This window comes from Corvus moneduloides, chromosome 3 (assembly GCF_009650955.1).
Source record: "Corvus moneduloides isolate bCorMon1 chromosome 3, bCorMon1.pri, whole genome shotgun sequence".
NCBI lineage: Eukaryota > Metazoa > Chordata > Aves > Passeriformes > Corvidae > Corvus > Corvus moneduloides.
In genome coordinates, this window is record NC_045478.1 from 74,837,725 (window position 1) to 74,852,671 (window position 14,947).

Below are 14,947 nucleotides of genomic sequence, written 5' to 3' on the forward strand. Positions count from 1 at the left end.
CACTCCTGAATACAGCTGATAATTTTGACAGAGAATAAGGAAAGAAGCCTTTGCTGTCTGACATCCTTCTTTGTACATCCTACTGCATTGATGGGAAGTAAACTGAATTATTACAGCTACCCTGAAAGATTTTACCAAAATTATTAACTGCGGACTCTAGAAACAGGCTGGAATTCACATGTGATAGAAAAGAATGGAAGTAGGCAGATTTTAAGTAGATGTGCTGGGCTAATTAATTCACAATGATTACTTAAATTGATCTCAGTGACTGTTTCATTCACTTACTAATGTTCAAGGCATGCAAGGTGCAGATACGCTTTCAGCCTTTTCTAGTGATTCTGATTTCCTAAGTCATGCTGATGAGGCAGAAAAGCCTCCAAATTAACTAAAATTTTATTCATGCTACATTTAGGAGGTAAATACACCATATTAAAATGAATTATGCATGTTATTCTGCAGACTATTCACTATTATTACACTTACACTGTGGATTGCTTAAAAAGTTATTTTAAAATATCACTTTTCATTTCTAAAATATTTTATTAATGCCGTAAATGAACTCAATTGAAATAAATGAGTTGTGTGTTTTAGAAATAAAACTGTCTTATCCAACCAATTGTCTAGAAATTCCTTTAGAAAGGAACATGTCCTTGAAGATGTCCATGAACCTGTAACTAAGACTTAATAATTCTGTCATTTGTAGAAAACTAATAAGTTCACTAACAGTTGGACACATGGAGACACACCAGAAAGAAAAAGCAGACTACAATGTTGAGAAGGGAGAAAACATGTAGAGATTCCAGAGAACTCTGTTCATGTCTTCCAAAAACCCTGCCACTAACTCTGTAATACATCTCTTCCTTACAATGTTTTATATGAAGGAGCTCATCCTTATTCAGGTACTGAAACATAAAAATGATCATAGAGTTTTGTTTTGATAGAAGGAACCCCAACAAACAAACAACAACAAAAACCAAAAAGCCCCACCACAATCAACCAAACCACAAAACAAAACAGACCACTGAGGACTATCAGAAACCTTCTGTGACATTAATACTGAACAGAGAATTACCTGGAAACAACATATCCATTAATCTGTAGAAATTTCAGAATATCCTGTGCTTTTTCTCTATCCTTGGCTTTTTCTTTGGCTGTGAGTGTATCATAAGGAACAAGAAGGGGATGGTTGCCTCCTCCTACTATGGAGCATCAAGAGAATTAAAAATTAAAGAGTTATCTGTTGACATGGTAAGTCCCAGTAGGTAAAAGTACTATCACAATAATACACAGCACATTACAGTAACTTCTAGTCAGAAATAACAATACACTTGTCAGTTCTTTACACAAACCTTAAAAAGTATTCAGATAGAAACTTTGGACATGGTTACACCAAATTTTAACATATTTGCTACAAGTACCAGCTAAATATGCTGAACCTATTGCAAAAACTCTTAAGAAAAAAATGCTTAACTGTTACAAACGTATTATACCTACAACTTCATTTAATGAAACTGAAAATATTTCAATAAATAACACATCTTCTCCTCAGAAAACAAAGATATAAACAAATGTACAGACATACACCAAGTCCTGCTTTTAAACATTCTAATGACAGGGTTCATCAAGTTTAGCAAGATATACACATATCTAAAAATATATTAAATTTATACAGTTCTACTTTATATTAATAAATTAAAGACAGAAAATTTGAATACGTCATTGAAACATGGTTCACGCAATGGTCCAGCAGGATCAAAAGAATGCTGCAAAACCAGAGGTAAACAGAATAAACTTCATTGTATTGCTTACAAAAATCTGAGGTATTGATATCTACTGAATGTAGATATTTAATTTGGAAGGAAAGTAAAGCTGCTATTGTTAATATAAATATCTGCATAAAAAGCAGCATTCTTAGGAGTTCAACTTCTAAGATCACCATTGCCTAACATAACACAATAAATTCCTATGACAATTGCTCTGAAACCCCAGGAAACTATAAAGGTCATGATCAGATTTATCTATGAAAAAACACTAAAGAAAGTCTCTAAAAATAGTAATATTTTTAAAAAGGAACAAATTCCCTCTGGAAAATATTGGAGACATATCACTGGATAATTTTTTTTAAGCTACATATTCTGAAATTTTCCACTAATTCTGCTTGAATCCAAGTACAGGCAAAATGATAACCTAGTGGGCAAGTCTGATGGTGGGTTAGGTTTTTTGTTTAGTCTGGATTTGTCTTAGGAAGTACAGTCTTTAACACTGGGATGATTAGATTTTACTCTCTTATCACCAACATGATTTAATTGTACCACCTAACAGCTGAAGACAAATATGCAAAATGCATGTGAGTTCACATTATTCTTCTGTCCTTTACACATGGGTAAAAAAATATTTCAAAACTGGCATATGAATATACTGGAGGAAAACCCTCACGCGGCTTTTGAAGGCCAAGTTTTGCTCAGCCGACAAATTCATCTACTTTTCACTCACAAAAACTCTTCATCAGAAGCCTCTCCTTCAATCACTTTTAGCCACCTCCAGCCTTCTCATACTGCACACCACAACAAATACTACGCATTATTCTCATTGAAGTGCTTATCACAGGCAAAATTCTGCTTTCAAAGCTGTGAAATGCAGTATATCCATTAAAATATCTCATCTTTCTGTAGCCTATGACTTCCCAAACTTCCCATCCTGAGGCTACTTATTCTGAAGAAGGTTTCAGAGAAAAGGAATAAAATAAAAACTATATTAAGGGGAAATATAATTAAAGGCATGGCACTTGTCAAAGGCACTTCCAGACAGAACTTTACTTTTTTATAAAACCTTAACTGCTATACCTTTTCTGGAATTTTACAACTTTTAAAAACTGAAGCACTGTAGAGAAAACAAGAAAGAAAAAACAAACAAGTTTGGTGCATACAGTATACAACTAGACACCTTCAGATAAGGTAAAACCCTAGCTTCAATCATGTGCAAATATAGTGTTATCTAAAAAAAAAATCAGCTTTAACACAAATAAAGAATTATTTTAACACAGAGGAAAAACCGTAAGATACACAAGACATGAAAAAGCTTTTCATTTAGGTAAGCAGAAATCATGAAGCACAAGCAATTTTTATATGGAATTCAAGTATCTGCTCTAGGTTGGTCCACTTGTCAATTCAACACATGATATGCGCAGTACTTAGTAAACACCTTTAGATCTACCTGCAATAAAAGAAGCTACACAAATGAAATCATAGTCCATTGGGTAATAGTCTGAAAGATTAATGCTACAAGGAAAATGGATTAATGTGGCTTAAATTTATTTACAACCTTTGCATTTCCTTCCCTTGATATATCTGAACTGGTAAACTACTTAAACAAGAGCAGTTACACTTGGTACTATAACAACTTTCAGGCACTAAAAATCACAATCAAGAATAGATGCTTTGCTGTTTCTTCTTTGTCAATTAAAATTTGCTGTTCCTTTTTCTTCTTTTTAATGTCTTCTCGAATGCATAACCTAAGGTAGTCACAGAGAACTTAAAATAATGTAAATACCTATAGTTAACATTACCTTTTGCTTCAAGCTCCATTTTCTTTTTCTTTGCCCATATGTTATGGTAGTTTTCAGCCATCATCTCAGCCATAGCCTTAGGAAAATGGAGAGCTTAGTGACATGGGTTGAAATGATTAACTGTCAGGAAGTACAAGTTTCTGGTTGGTATTATATACAAGTCTTGTTCTCTAGGAAGTTTAATACAATTACACTGTAATGGTTCACCAGAAACAAGTTTTTATTGAAAAAATATTATATAGAATTTGGGTAGAATTGGCATAGGTATAAGAGTCAGGAACCTGGCGCTGAAGAAACTCCTAATACAAAAAACAAGGAACGACAAAGAGAAGAATAGTCTGGAAATAGTACTGGGGTGTGACATGGGGGACTTCATTCTCAAAACAAGGCCAACAAGAACCCTCTGAAGACACTGTCAAGGGAAAAAAAGAACAGCAAGCCAGAAGACTGAATCAACATTGTTACTGCTGGCTGTGGCAGATTAACTATGAACCCATAGATAGAGCTTCTTCTATGTTATGTCTATGTCTATGATACTGCTCATTCGTGTGACCACACTGTTAAAAGCACCAGCCACTTTAGAGCATTAATTAGTCTATATATTCTTCCTATAAAACAAACTCCTTCAAACCAGTAAACTAGAAGCTAGACCCTGAACCAAGCAAAAGAAACAAGTGCCTCCTAGTAGGAAGTATTTCAACATGAAACAACCTTTCAAACCCACACCTACTGTCCTCCTGGTTGTATACTCTCCAATTGTACAGAGTGGTGGAATTTTCTGCAGATTTCACTTTACTTTGCTTCCATGAACCTAGAGAAACCTTCTCATCTTCAGTAAGGACTATGAGTAATGAGTATTTCTCAATATCAATTTCTTTATTTGTGAGAATACTCACGAATTCAGGAACTTTTCAGCCACATCTTATTTTTCCATTAGACAATTTGTATCACAAACTTTTTTCCAGTGAATACGTTATGACAGATATCTCTTCTGTTCTGTATGCTGGATGCCTTCTGTCATGCACACTCTGATCCTGGTATTTTGACAATCCCAAATAGGACCTTAGAAGGATGCAGAGTAGTCTGTGTTTTCATAGCACCTGGCAAAGCAGGGTGCTATGAAGATGTTTTTAGATCAAGACCTAGCTGTTCATGGAGCTAAAATGTGACCAGTGACTTAAGACCAAAATAAGGAGTATTTTGCAGACTTACAGTTTTGGACATGGTCATGATTCTTGCTAGCTAACCCTGAACTCCAACTTGAATGATATTAAACATTTTCTAAAATGTTCAAAATTACACAGCTAGTTTTTAAAACTCAGATTTCATTAATACCCAGCATGTTTAGATATTTCCTCGATGTCTGCAACAGGACAATTAATAGCTGAAAGTGCATTTTAATTAAATTTGTTTTGCTTTTAAATAACAAGCTAGTTTCAAAGATGACTTCTCTTCATAGGGCATATGAATCATAAAGGCAACAAGCTCTGCCTTATAGCTAAGGGCTACAAAGGAAATACAAGTAATGACAAGCATTAGAGGGTAAAGTATAAAAAAATAAGCAAGGGACTGACAGAAGTTTCCATGCTCTTTCTATGTGATTTGTGACAGGATGGTTAATTTTATCTGGGTTTTGTTTACTGTATTATAATACTATGATGATGTTCACATGGTGAGTTGTTTCCTGAGCATTAAATAAAGTCTGCAAAACCTTTCAATAATACTGAGTTTATACAAATGTTAAATGTCATAATTGTAAGGAATCTTTATCATCAGTTTAAAACAAGAATGTAGTGGTAGAGGCAGTTATTCAATAACCAATTTTATGAACTTTTTGGAATGATCAGCAATCTACTGGCAGTTAATTGGCAGAAAATTCTTTTTAAGCTAGTCAGCAATCTAAAACTGCTAGAACTATAAAACTGGGAACTGTAAGACGGAAATCAAGGAGTGGAAAGCCAATGTGAGAATTTGTTTAGAGGTACAGTAGAGTATATACTGCACAGTTAGCCAGTTAATTTACTACCACTGCTTGTTTTTTGCACTATGGCAAAGCTCAGTATGGGCAAAGTTAGCCCTGTGTTTCCAGAGTCTATTGTAGTCAGTTTTGAACACCATGTTGCCACCACTAGACTGGTACAAACACTCATACTAACTAATTTAAAACAATTCAGTATATGCATACATTACATTGCAATTATACTCTCAGGAAATTAGTAGACTGTAAAACCTATCACCATACTCAAGCAAACATCATGAAAAAAAATCCTACCTAATGACAGAAACATAGATTATCAAAACATATTGGTCCAAATAACAGCAACCTACCAACACATCTGTCAAAATGCCACCTCCAATTCCTTCATTCTCAATATTCACATTACCTAATGGTTTCTGATTCTGATTCCTTCCGTTTAGAGAAAAAAAGAGCCTTGACTATATGTTTTGGAAAGATGACAGAGAAATGAATGGAAAACAGAAAAAATTGATGCTGCTACCTCTTTTAAACAGGATTCTCTTCAAAATGACAAATGTTCACAAACTGAACTGGGAAAATCAATCCAGGACTAAAGAAAATTTTGAAGGTTTTCAACACATACCATGTATTTTAAGCCACAGAGGATCAAAGAGAATAATGAAAAAGACCAGAAAACCCTCACCAGAATGAAAGCAAAACAGAAAAAATGAAATTGTAAAACAAACCGTAAGCATTTTAGGTGCTTCTAACTTACATGTAAGTCTCTGGAGAGGGTGACATTGCTCATGTCAATTGCTCGAGGAGTGTAACCATGGGCTGTATCTACAGAGATCTGAATGACAAATGTGCAAAACAGTGGAGTTATGCAAGCATTTAATATGAAGAAGTTAACATTAACAAGATACTGAAAGTAATTAAGGAACTTAAGAAAAAAGTCATTTGTAGATCTATAGAGAGAAGAAGGATCCTTTGTGGCCCAGCTGAAAATAAATCAGGGGTGGTAAACTTCAGTGAGAATTAGGCAAAGGTCAACAGAGTTTGTTCCCAAAGACAGATGGCCATCAGACACAAATCCCTCTCACTTAAATACAAATTCCACTCGAACTCATTTATGGTTTGAATTTATTGTGGATAAGGATAAAGTTATGATTAAATCTCTGCATTTTCTAGACACTTTTTTTTCTCAGCAGGCAAAATCTCACACAATCTAGTTTTAGGTGAATTCAGGCAAAATTCAAATTTTGAATTTAGCTTTTCAACCCTATTTCTGCATTTAAGACTAGAATCTACAAATAGTTATCTTTTACCTTCTGTCCCTCCCCGCCACCCAGAAAATATCACCATTTTTTTATTCTTTCTTTTTACTGTCTAAATTTGTCACATGTTTGATCATTACATTGACACAAATGGTCAAAGAAGGATAAAAAGTGACAGAGATTCCCTGGATGCCAATCCACTGATGCAAGAAGTGTGGCTAGAAAAGCAGCATTGATAGGCTTTCCTCTATGGGTTATGCAGTAACAGGTATCTCTTGCTTTAAAAATAACGTTTTTTATAAAGAACTTTTTTAAAAAGTCCAGGCTTTTCTTCCTTTGTGAGATATTACTTTCATATGCATGTATATGATCATATAGAGCCCTAAAATTTCAAAGGCTTACTTTCAAAAGGCAGTTACTATTAATGGAGAATAAAACAAAGTTTTTAGCAAAGTGGCTCACTTGACTGGTTTGAGATATGCGACGCGTCCGATTATACAGTGCCATGGAATCTCCTTCCCGTGTTCTTTCAATTCGCCATCCCCATGCCAGCATAGTTTTTAGTGATTCTTTGATTGGCCATCGATAAATTTCTTTCTCCTAGAAGAATGTGCATGCAATAATTACCTTGTTTATTATGTAGCTGTACAGAGCAAAAAGTAACTACTGGACTTCTTCCTGTTTATACTGAGATGCAAAGAAATGTACTGAATTCAACCATCATGGCCCAGCGTTGTTGAAATGATGCAAATAAATCATATAAGATATTAAAAAGTTTATTTATCATTTCAGAGGTGGGGAGAAGAATTCTGGCCCAGCAGGAAACTGATGATCTCAGTGATAACTGTGTTAATAGCATTCTCAGACATGAAGTCAAAGGTGGAGCAGTAATTATCAGGAGTAACACAGTGTTTTATCTGCTACATGAACCAAAAAACCACAATCATAGAACCACAAACAAGTCTGTGTTGGAAGAGAACTCTGGACATCTGCCTCTACCTTCTGTTGAGGTCAGATAAGCTACCTAATTGGGCTATCAAGATCAGGTTATCTAAGTCTTGTTCTGTCATGCCTTCAATATGCAGGTGATTTCACCACTTCTTTGGGCAAGTTATTCCAATGTTTAAGCTGTCAAGATAACAAGGATTTCCAGAAAGCATTTCTGCTAAAGAACCTTACACCCATTGCCCCTTGTCCTGTCACTGTGCACCCCTGTGAAGAGAATACATCCATCTTCTCTGTAACTAATGCTTAGGAACCAGGAAACCAAGACCATATCTCCAGCAACTTTCTCTTCTTTAAACTGAACAAAGCCAGTTCCTTCAGCATTGCTTCATTTATATCAAGGTCTTTAGATGTCTAATCATCTTCATGGCTTTATGCTGGAGAACAGACAAATCCTAAACCTAAGTCTTCACTAAGCAAGAAGGCATTCCTGTATGATCTTACTGTAAAATTATAGTGACAGTATCACACTTCAGTTTCACCATAAGTTATGCCATGTAGATTCAGCTATGTGAGAAGAAGTTTGAGTGGCCTATTTATTATACAATGAAACTTTTCTATATCTTTTCAGGATTTTGAGGAAGGCAACAACCACACCTTAGTTGACATAGTGTAAATATTTTTTTCTTAAAATGATGTAAACACAAGGTGATATTTTCAGTGATGTTTCAGCAACCCTGGATCAAGCATGAACAAATTCCTTACCTTTTCAGACAGTAACTTATATTGTTTCATTAATGGTTGCACTTTTGCAGATTCAGAAAATGTTTCACCATAGGTCCATCCATTGGCAAACTGAAAATAGCAATAAGAGGACAAAATAGGGAAAAGCAAAACATTATGAAAAATCCTATTTTTATTGGTAGAAATTAACTGAATAATGCTTCCGCAGAGCTGTTCTCTTAAAGTTTCCTTTCTCCTATTTTCTCAGCATTTTCTCAACCAACATTTATATTATCTACAAATTAAGCTATGAATCATGCAGCGTGCCGTCTTTTTGCAAATTAATGATTACCAAAGCAACCATATCAATACATTTTTCTTTTAAATATTTTTATAAATATATATATAAAATACATATATATTTATATATATATATAAATATATATGTATTTTATATATATATATATAAAAATATATATATATACTGTGCTACAGTTGAAGAACTATTTTTAACGTTGGACAAACAAAACGCACAAAGGAATAAAAAGGCCAAAAAGCTTGTTTGGTTAAAAACAAAAAAAAAAGAAAATTCAGGTCCATAAAACTGTTAAACAATTAGCAAGGATATTTACTCAAAAGTCAGCAATGAAAATGATGAAATGATTAAACACTATTTTGAAATACTCCTATGCACTTAGAGAACTTTCCCCCAAATATATTTGAAGAAAATAGTATGTCTATATCTTACCTACACACCAACTTGTAACATTATGAAAAATAATAACATTCTGAGTAAAATATTTTAAAGATTAAATGGATTCAAATAAAAGATCTGATTTTGCTTTAACGGGAATGTAGATTTTACCTTTTCCATTGACCATTTGTCATGAGCATGTTCTGCATATTTGTTAATAAAATATTCCAGCTTTTCAGGGATTGTAATGCTGAAAGTGAAAAAAAAATCAGCATAATATCACACAGGCTTAAATTGAACACTTTTTTTGTAAAGTAAATTTCAAATTAATAATAAATAATGCATACACCCCTTCCATGCATCTTACTGTTCTTCTCACATAGAGTTCGCTCCAAGGCCCAATTAAATCAAGGAAGAAATCTGAACTATTTCATGGACACTGAATGACAACCACAGGAACTTTACTTCCTTGAAACATGTGTGCAGGGAAAAATCAATAATAAGATCAAGCACCAGTGCTTTCTGTCACATATTTTTTTAGTATTAAAGATATAACTACAACCTATATTTTCAGAAATACGGTAGCAACTTATTGCACACGTCCATTATAAGATTAAGTGTGCTAACAGTTCTTTTTGAAACATTATCTATTTTATATAGTCCTAGAAATAGTATTATATGTTTGAAGCCGCTCATTTATGACAGCTTCAAGATTATGGCTAAGGCTTTATTTTACAAAACACCAGTGAATATTAAAAATACAAAAATACCTAATAAAATAATAAAACCCCACAGAAATTAATACGCTAGCCCTTCAAAGGGTGTACAAGAGAGTGCAGAAGTTAAGGTTTCTGAAGCAGTAAGAAAAAAAAGAAATTATTCTTAATCTTCAAACTAGGACTAGAGGTAGAATCCTCTCCCAAAAATAACTTATCAAATATCAGTAGTTTACTTCATCAGCATTCCTACGAATGAAAGGGAATAAATGCTTTTGATCACTGATGAAACAGCAATATCTTCCCTCCTAACATAAAGAATTTCAGTACGAGTAGTGTTAAGAGTGCCATCTACTGCGAAGTAGAAGTATAGATTTTCAGTTATAAGGTGGAAAAACGCAGAAATGTAAAATCAAATTATGTCAGACTAACGGTTTGCAAGGGCCTAACACACACATAAAAGTCAGAAAATATTCATCCAGCACTCTCAGCAGGTTTTTTTTTGTTGTTTGAAAGATTGCATTTGAGGGGAACTCTATTAATGCTATAATAGCTCAAATAATTTCAGAAATGCAATAAAATTACAACTATGGTAACATCCTATTATCTGTACCTTCATACAAATAGATCCAGTACTAGTAAGCAATGCAAAGCTGGATTTGCATGTTAAAAGAATGTGGGATAATTTGGAGGTTAGAATTATAGCAGTAGTTCTGTCTTGGTCTTGAAACATCACAGAACTGTTGACTCCTACAGCAATGAAGAGACATATAATTTGGGTAATATTAAGTAACATTTTCTGAGCTTTTCAAATCTATCTACGATTTTTCTCTGAAATGACACCAGATAAAGTAATACTCAGTTAAATGACAATATAATATTCTTAAGAATTTTTGTTAAACCTTCATATATTTTAACTACATCTTAGAAAAATGAATTTTAAAGGTCACTGATGTCCTTTCTATACTCCAGACTTGATGATGTCTTTTACTGCCATATTTAGATGTGCATACATGTAAAAGCATGCTGTAACAAAGGTGTCAATCTACTGACAGCATCCTGTGTGCTGAATGTCAATACAGGCAGAAGGCTCACAGGGGCAAGTGAAGCAAATGTTTTACAACAGGAATTTTTAAAGATCTAGTGCATAGTCATATTTCTGTAAGACTATTCTATACAAAGGGAAATGGCACACTGGCTGTAGTCAAAAATCAGGGCAGAATGTTTCCATTCAGATATGTGCTTTGTCTGGCTAATACACTTAAAAAAGCAGGGTCAGCGCCTGACTGCCTAGAGAGAATGAAAATTGTTCTGCCCAATTCCCAATTATTCATAGTAAAAAGATTATATGAAGGCATGATCAAACAATTTCCTGTAGGTACACTGTCATTCACACAAACTGGAATTAGTGTCTTGACATACATTAATAATGACAGGGATGATGTAGACTTGTCTACTTTTTCAGCTCCTAAGAACACGCTGGTTTGTTTGCAGCAGACAAAGACAATTGGATAGTTCTATCTCCTGGGTAAAAATGAATTAAAAATATTCTAAGTTGGCTAAGAAATTAATTATGTAACTTGCTAGTTATTGCTTTACTTGATTTAAAATAAATACATAAATAAAAATATTAAATTAAGATCTCCATCTTATCTAGAAAGTAAGCATTCCGAAGAGAAGCTGTAAGTTCACAGCACACCAAATGACAGACTCTCCCCCTCTTCTGCACATTCACGATCAAAAAACCTGAGGTGCAACGAATTAATTCCTTACTTTGAGGTATCAACAGGTTGAGGATTAAAGTTCCCATCTGAATCCATTGAGGACTGTTTTTCCATCATATTGACATAATTTGATTCCATATAATCTGGAGGTAAGGCCCCTGCAACTGCGCTCAGACAAGGCAAAGCCAATTTGAACAGTTCTTGTTCATATTTCTGTGGAACACATAAGGGATAGAAAGTGAGCAGTGAACGGGAACTTCCAACATCACTAGTGAAAATGGTGCAGCTATAGATGAAACCAAGCAGCCAGAGAATGGCTTTCTTAGTGTGAAACTGAATTTTTGTTCTGAAAATAAAGAAAACTGAATGTCCAAAGGAGAAAGCTAGAAGCAAGTCTTAATCTTTCTCAAGTATATGGGAAAAGTGTTGACTTCACTGGTAGCAATGCTAAACATTTTTCAGATGCCAGAAAGACAGCACAGCACAGGAATATGCACAGCATTCCATAACACTTAGATTTGAAATGAAACTCATTAAATTTTGAGCACATTTGTTAAAAATAGTCACAGAATGAACAATAAACACATACCAAGATGTATTATTAAACTTCTGTTTAACATAGAACTCATTCAAGGATGCTGAAACTACAACTACACAGAGAAGTGTACAGATCTGTACAGATACATCTCAAGATTATTGCTTTAGTGTTTTTTTTTTTTTAAGAGGCAATAAAATAGTATATCTATATTAAATTACAAACTGTAAGAGGAAGATTTAAATTTACTAAAGCCTATATTTTTTCCTTTGAAGTGGATGATACAGTGTTGATAAGAGCTGGGTAAAAATTACAGGTTAAAGAAGAAAGATTACACAGTAAGTATTTTACAGTAATAGATGGATACTAAAGGTACTTACCTTTTGAGATAAAGCATCAAAAATACCCCAGAACAACTTTCTGGATAAATGAAGTTCTTCTTCTGATGCAGCACCAAAGTTACCCCATCCACTTGGCAAACAATAATATTTCCAGCATCTTTCATAATGATTTGTCAGCAACTGAAACAGAACATATTTTGAAAGCAAATAGAAATATAACTGCAGAGGTCCTTCCATTCTGGCACTCAAATATTACACAGATGCTACCAGAAAAACATCTATACTTTTATCAATAAGCCATGTTGTATCACTGGTGCATATACACCCAGAATGAACAGTTTGTTCATCTTTGTTTCAATGCCATTTTGCAAAGTTTTGGAAAAATATTGCAAGTCACACTCAGTAGAGAGCTGACAGGATTCCCTTTTTTCCATCCTGAACAAACTTGAAGATGGAAAAACGCAGACATTTATAACATAAATGCATATATGTGCATAAATAAAGACAGGAATTATAAAAAAAAAAAAAAAACAACCCACGTCTGATATGTAGAAGCAAGGATTTTGATAGCCAAAATTATAATCTTGATACTGCACTGTTCTTTTATACTTTCAACTGTTCTTTTATCAGGCCAAAAATTCCAAAACAATTCATGTAGTATAGTTGTATATCTTCAGATTTAAATAACCTGTTAATATATATTTACTATTTAAATTGTTGGATGATTAAAGAAAAAATGCAAAGAACTTATATACATATAAGATGTAAAAAGACAGAAGCTTCATTGTTTATGTAGAACCACAGGAGTCTCAGAAATCTGGATTCTTAAGAGGCACATATGTATTTGAAAATATTTTTTCAAACTATATTCAATTACACAATGGCCAGATAAGTTTGCTTTTGGACTACATGTGGATAATAATATATATGAATATATTTTTAAACCTAGTCAAGAGAGTAAAGGTAGGTTTAGTCTTAGAGAAATCCCTGATGAAGCACTGAATATTATTTAAGAGCAAATAAAAACAATGGATTCCTATTCTAAAAAGTTTGAACTACACAGAATACAGGAAAAGCATCATAGATTTGAATGCACATGCTGCTTAAAACCTGAAGCAATTTTTAACTGTAGAAACCAAAAAATGTATTCACAGTAGATAGTACTGTATTCTGATTTGCCTTCATTATTTTCTCCTCTCTTCCTATTCGAAATTACATTTTCAGATGCTTGATGGGCTTATAGCTGCCTCTTGAGATTACTATAACTGGCTTGCCAGCACAAGGCCATAAGGCTTGTGCTCCATAACACTACAATATTTTCAAATCAGAAGCACAGCAGATATGGGTAGGAGTCCCATGTTAAATCACTGGAAATCAGTTTACTGTCACTGAAACCTTTTAAAAGTTATAGGTCTATCTCCAGATAGAGTTCAATTTCCTCAGAAGATTCTATTAGTCTTTTAGGTGTCAATGGACAAAATCCTTTGCCCATGCTAACAGCATGGTTCTCTTTACATCTGTATTCTCGCAAAGCCTGACTAGCCAAAAGGATCCAATTATTATTTCCTTAATGTCCAGTTCAGCAACGACGGACGCTCACTGCAGTCATGAGCCTCAGTATCATATAACCTGTTCTTTTAGATGAACAGATGTCAAGGAGCAGGGCTTGTTTCTTCCCCTCCCGCCCCCAAAAACAAACCCTGAAGCACTATGGTACTTCGGAAGTGCCAAGTTACTACTTGGTTTTAGCAGCACATAAAATGCCATAATGCATTATAAGGGTCCCCTTCAGGGCAGTATACTAAATTATTGACTATTCTTCTCACACATAGACACAGAAGAATGGCTGCTCCAGAATCTTTAGTTTGATTGAGGATTTCTGGGGGGGCATAACCAAATTCTGAAATCCTCGGCAGGACTTCAGCAGCAGGCCCTGGCTTTGAGACCAACAATTTAAATTCCTCTTCTTACATCAGAGGTCCTGATGTGCTCTTAAAGCACAAAAATACATTAAATAAGAAAATATTAAATATCTCATTCAAAGCTGTGGTGGGAAAGCATTAAAAAGGACTGCTGAAAAACAGTATGTAACGTGTGGAACCAAATGTTTATTAAAACTGATGATGATATCTGAGGAATCTTTAAGGAACATGTCATCCCAGAAAGGAAAAACCCCTCCTTTTTCTTGTGCATTAGTAATCCAAATAAAAAGATACAGCTAAACTTTTGGGAGCTGAAAACAAAATGGAACATTACCACTAAACATAATTGTTTAACAGATTTCCGGGCACCAACAGAAAGAGTCCTTTTTCCAAGAGCAAGGAAAACCAATGCAGAGGACAAAAGTAAGGGTACATACAGACTGTAAACTGGTATGTTTTGTGCACTGGATTCTGCCCCCTGCCCCTAAGGTTTTTTCTGTTCTGTTTTCAGAAAAGAACTGAAACAAACAGGAAATAATTAAAGGAGA

General features: G+C 34.2%; 1 protein-coding gene across 2 annotated transcripts in view; it reads right to left on the minus strand.

Moving 5' to 3' along the window:
- The window catches only part of RYR2 (ryanodine receptor 2), a 391,308-nt gene that overhangs the window by 97,406 nt on the left and 278,955 nt on the right, over positions 1–14,947 (minus strand). For both annotated transcript variants that reach the window (XM_032102227.1, XM_032102226.1), the window contains 8 exons: positions 12,517–12,657; positions 11,651–11,814; positions 9,333–9,411; positions 8,510–8,599; positions 7,262–7,399; positions 6,298–6,375; positions 3,566–3,641; positions 1,073–1,199 (listed from right to left, as the gene is read on the minus strand). In XM_032102227.1, the coding sequence (XP_031958118.1) occupies positions 1,073–1,199; positions 3,566–3,641; positions 6,298–6,375; positions 7,262–7,399; positions 8,510–8,599; positions 9,333–9,411; positions 11,651–11,814; positions 12,517–12,657 (893 nt within the window). The remainder of the gene's footprint in view (positions 1–1,072; positions 1,200–3,565; positions 3,642–6,297; positions 6,376–7,261; positions 7,400–8,509; positions 8,600–9,332; positions 9,412–11,650; positions 11,815–12,516; positions 12,658–14,947) is intronic.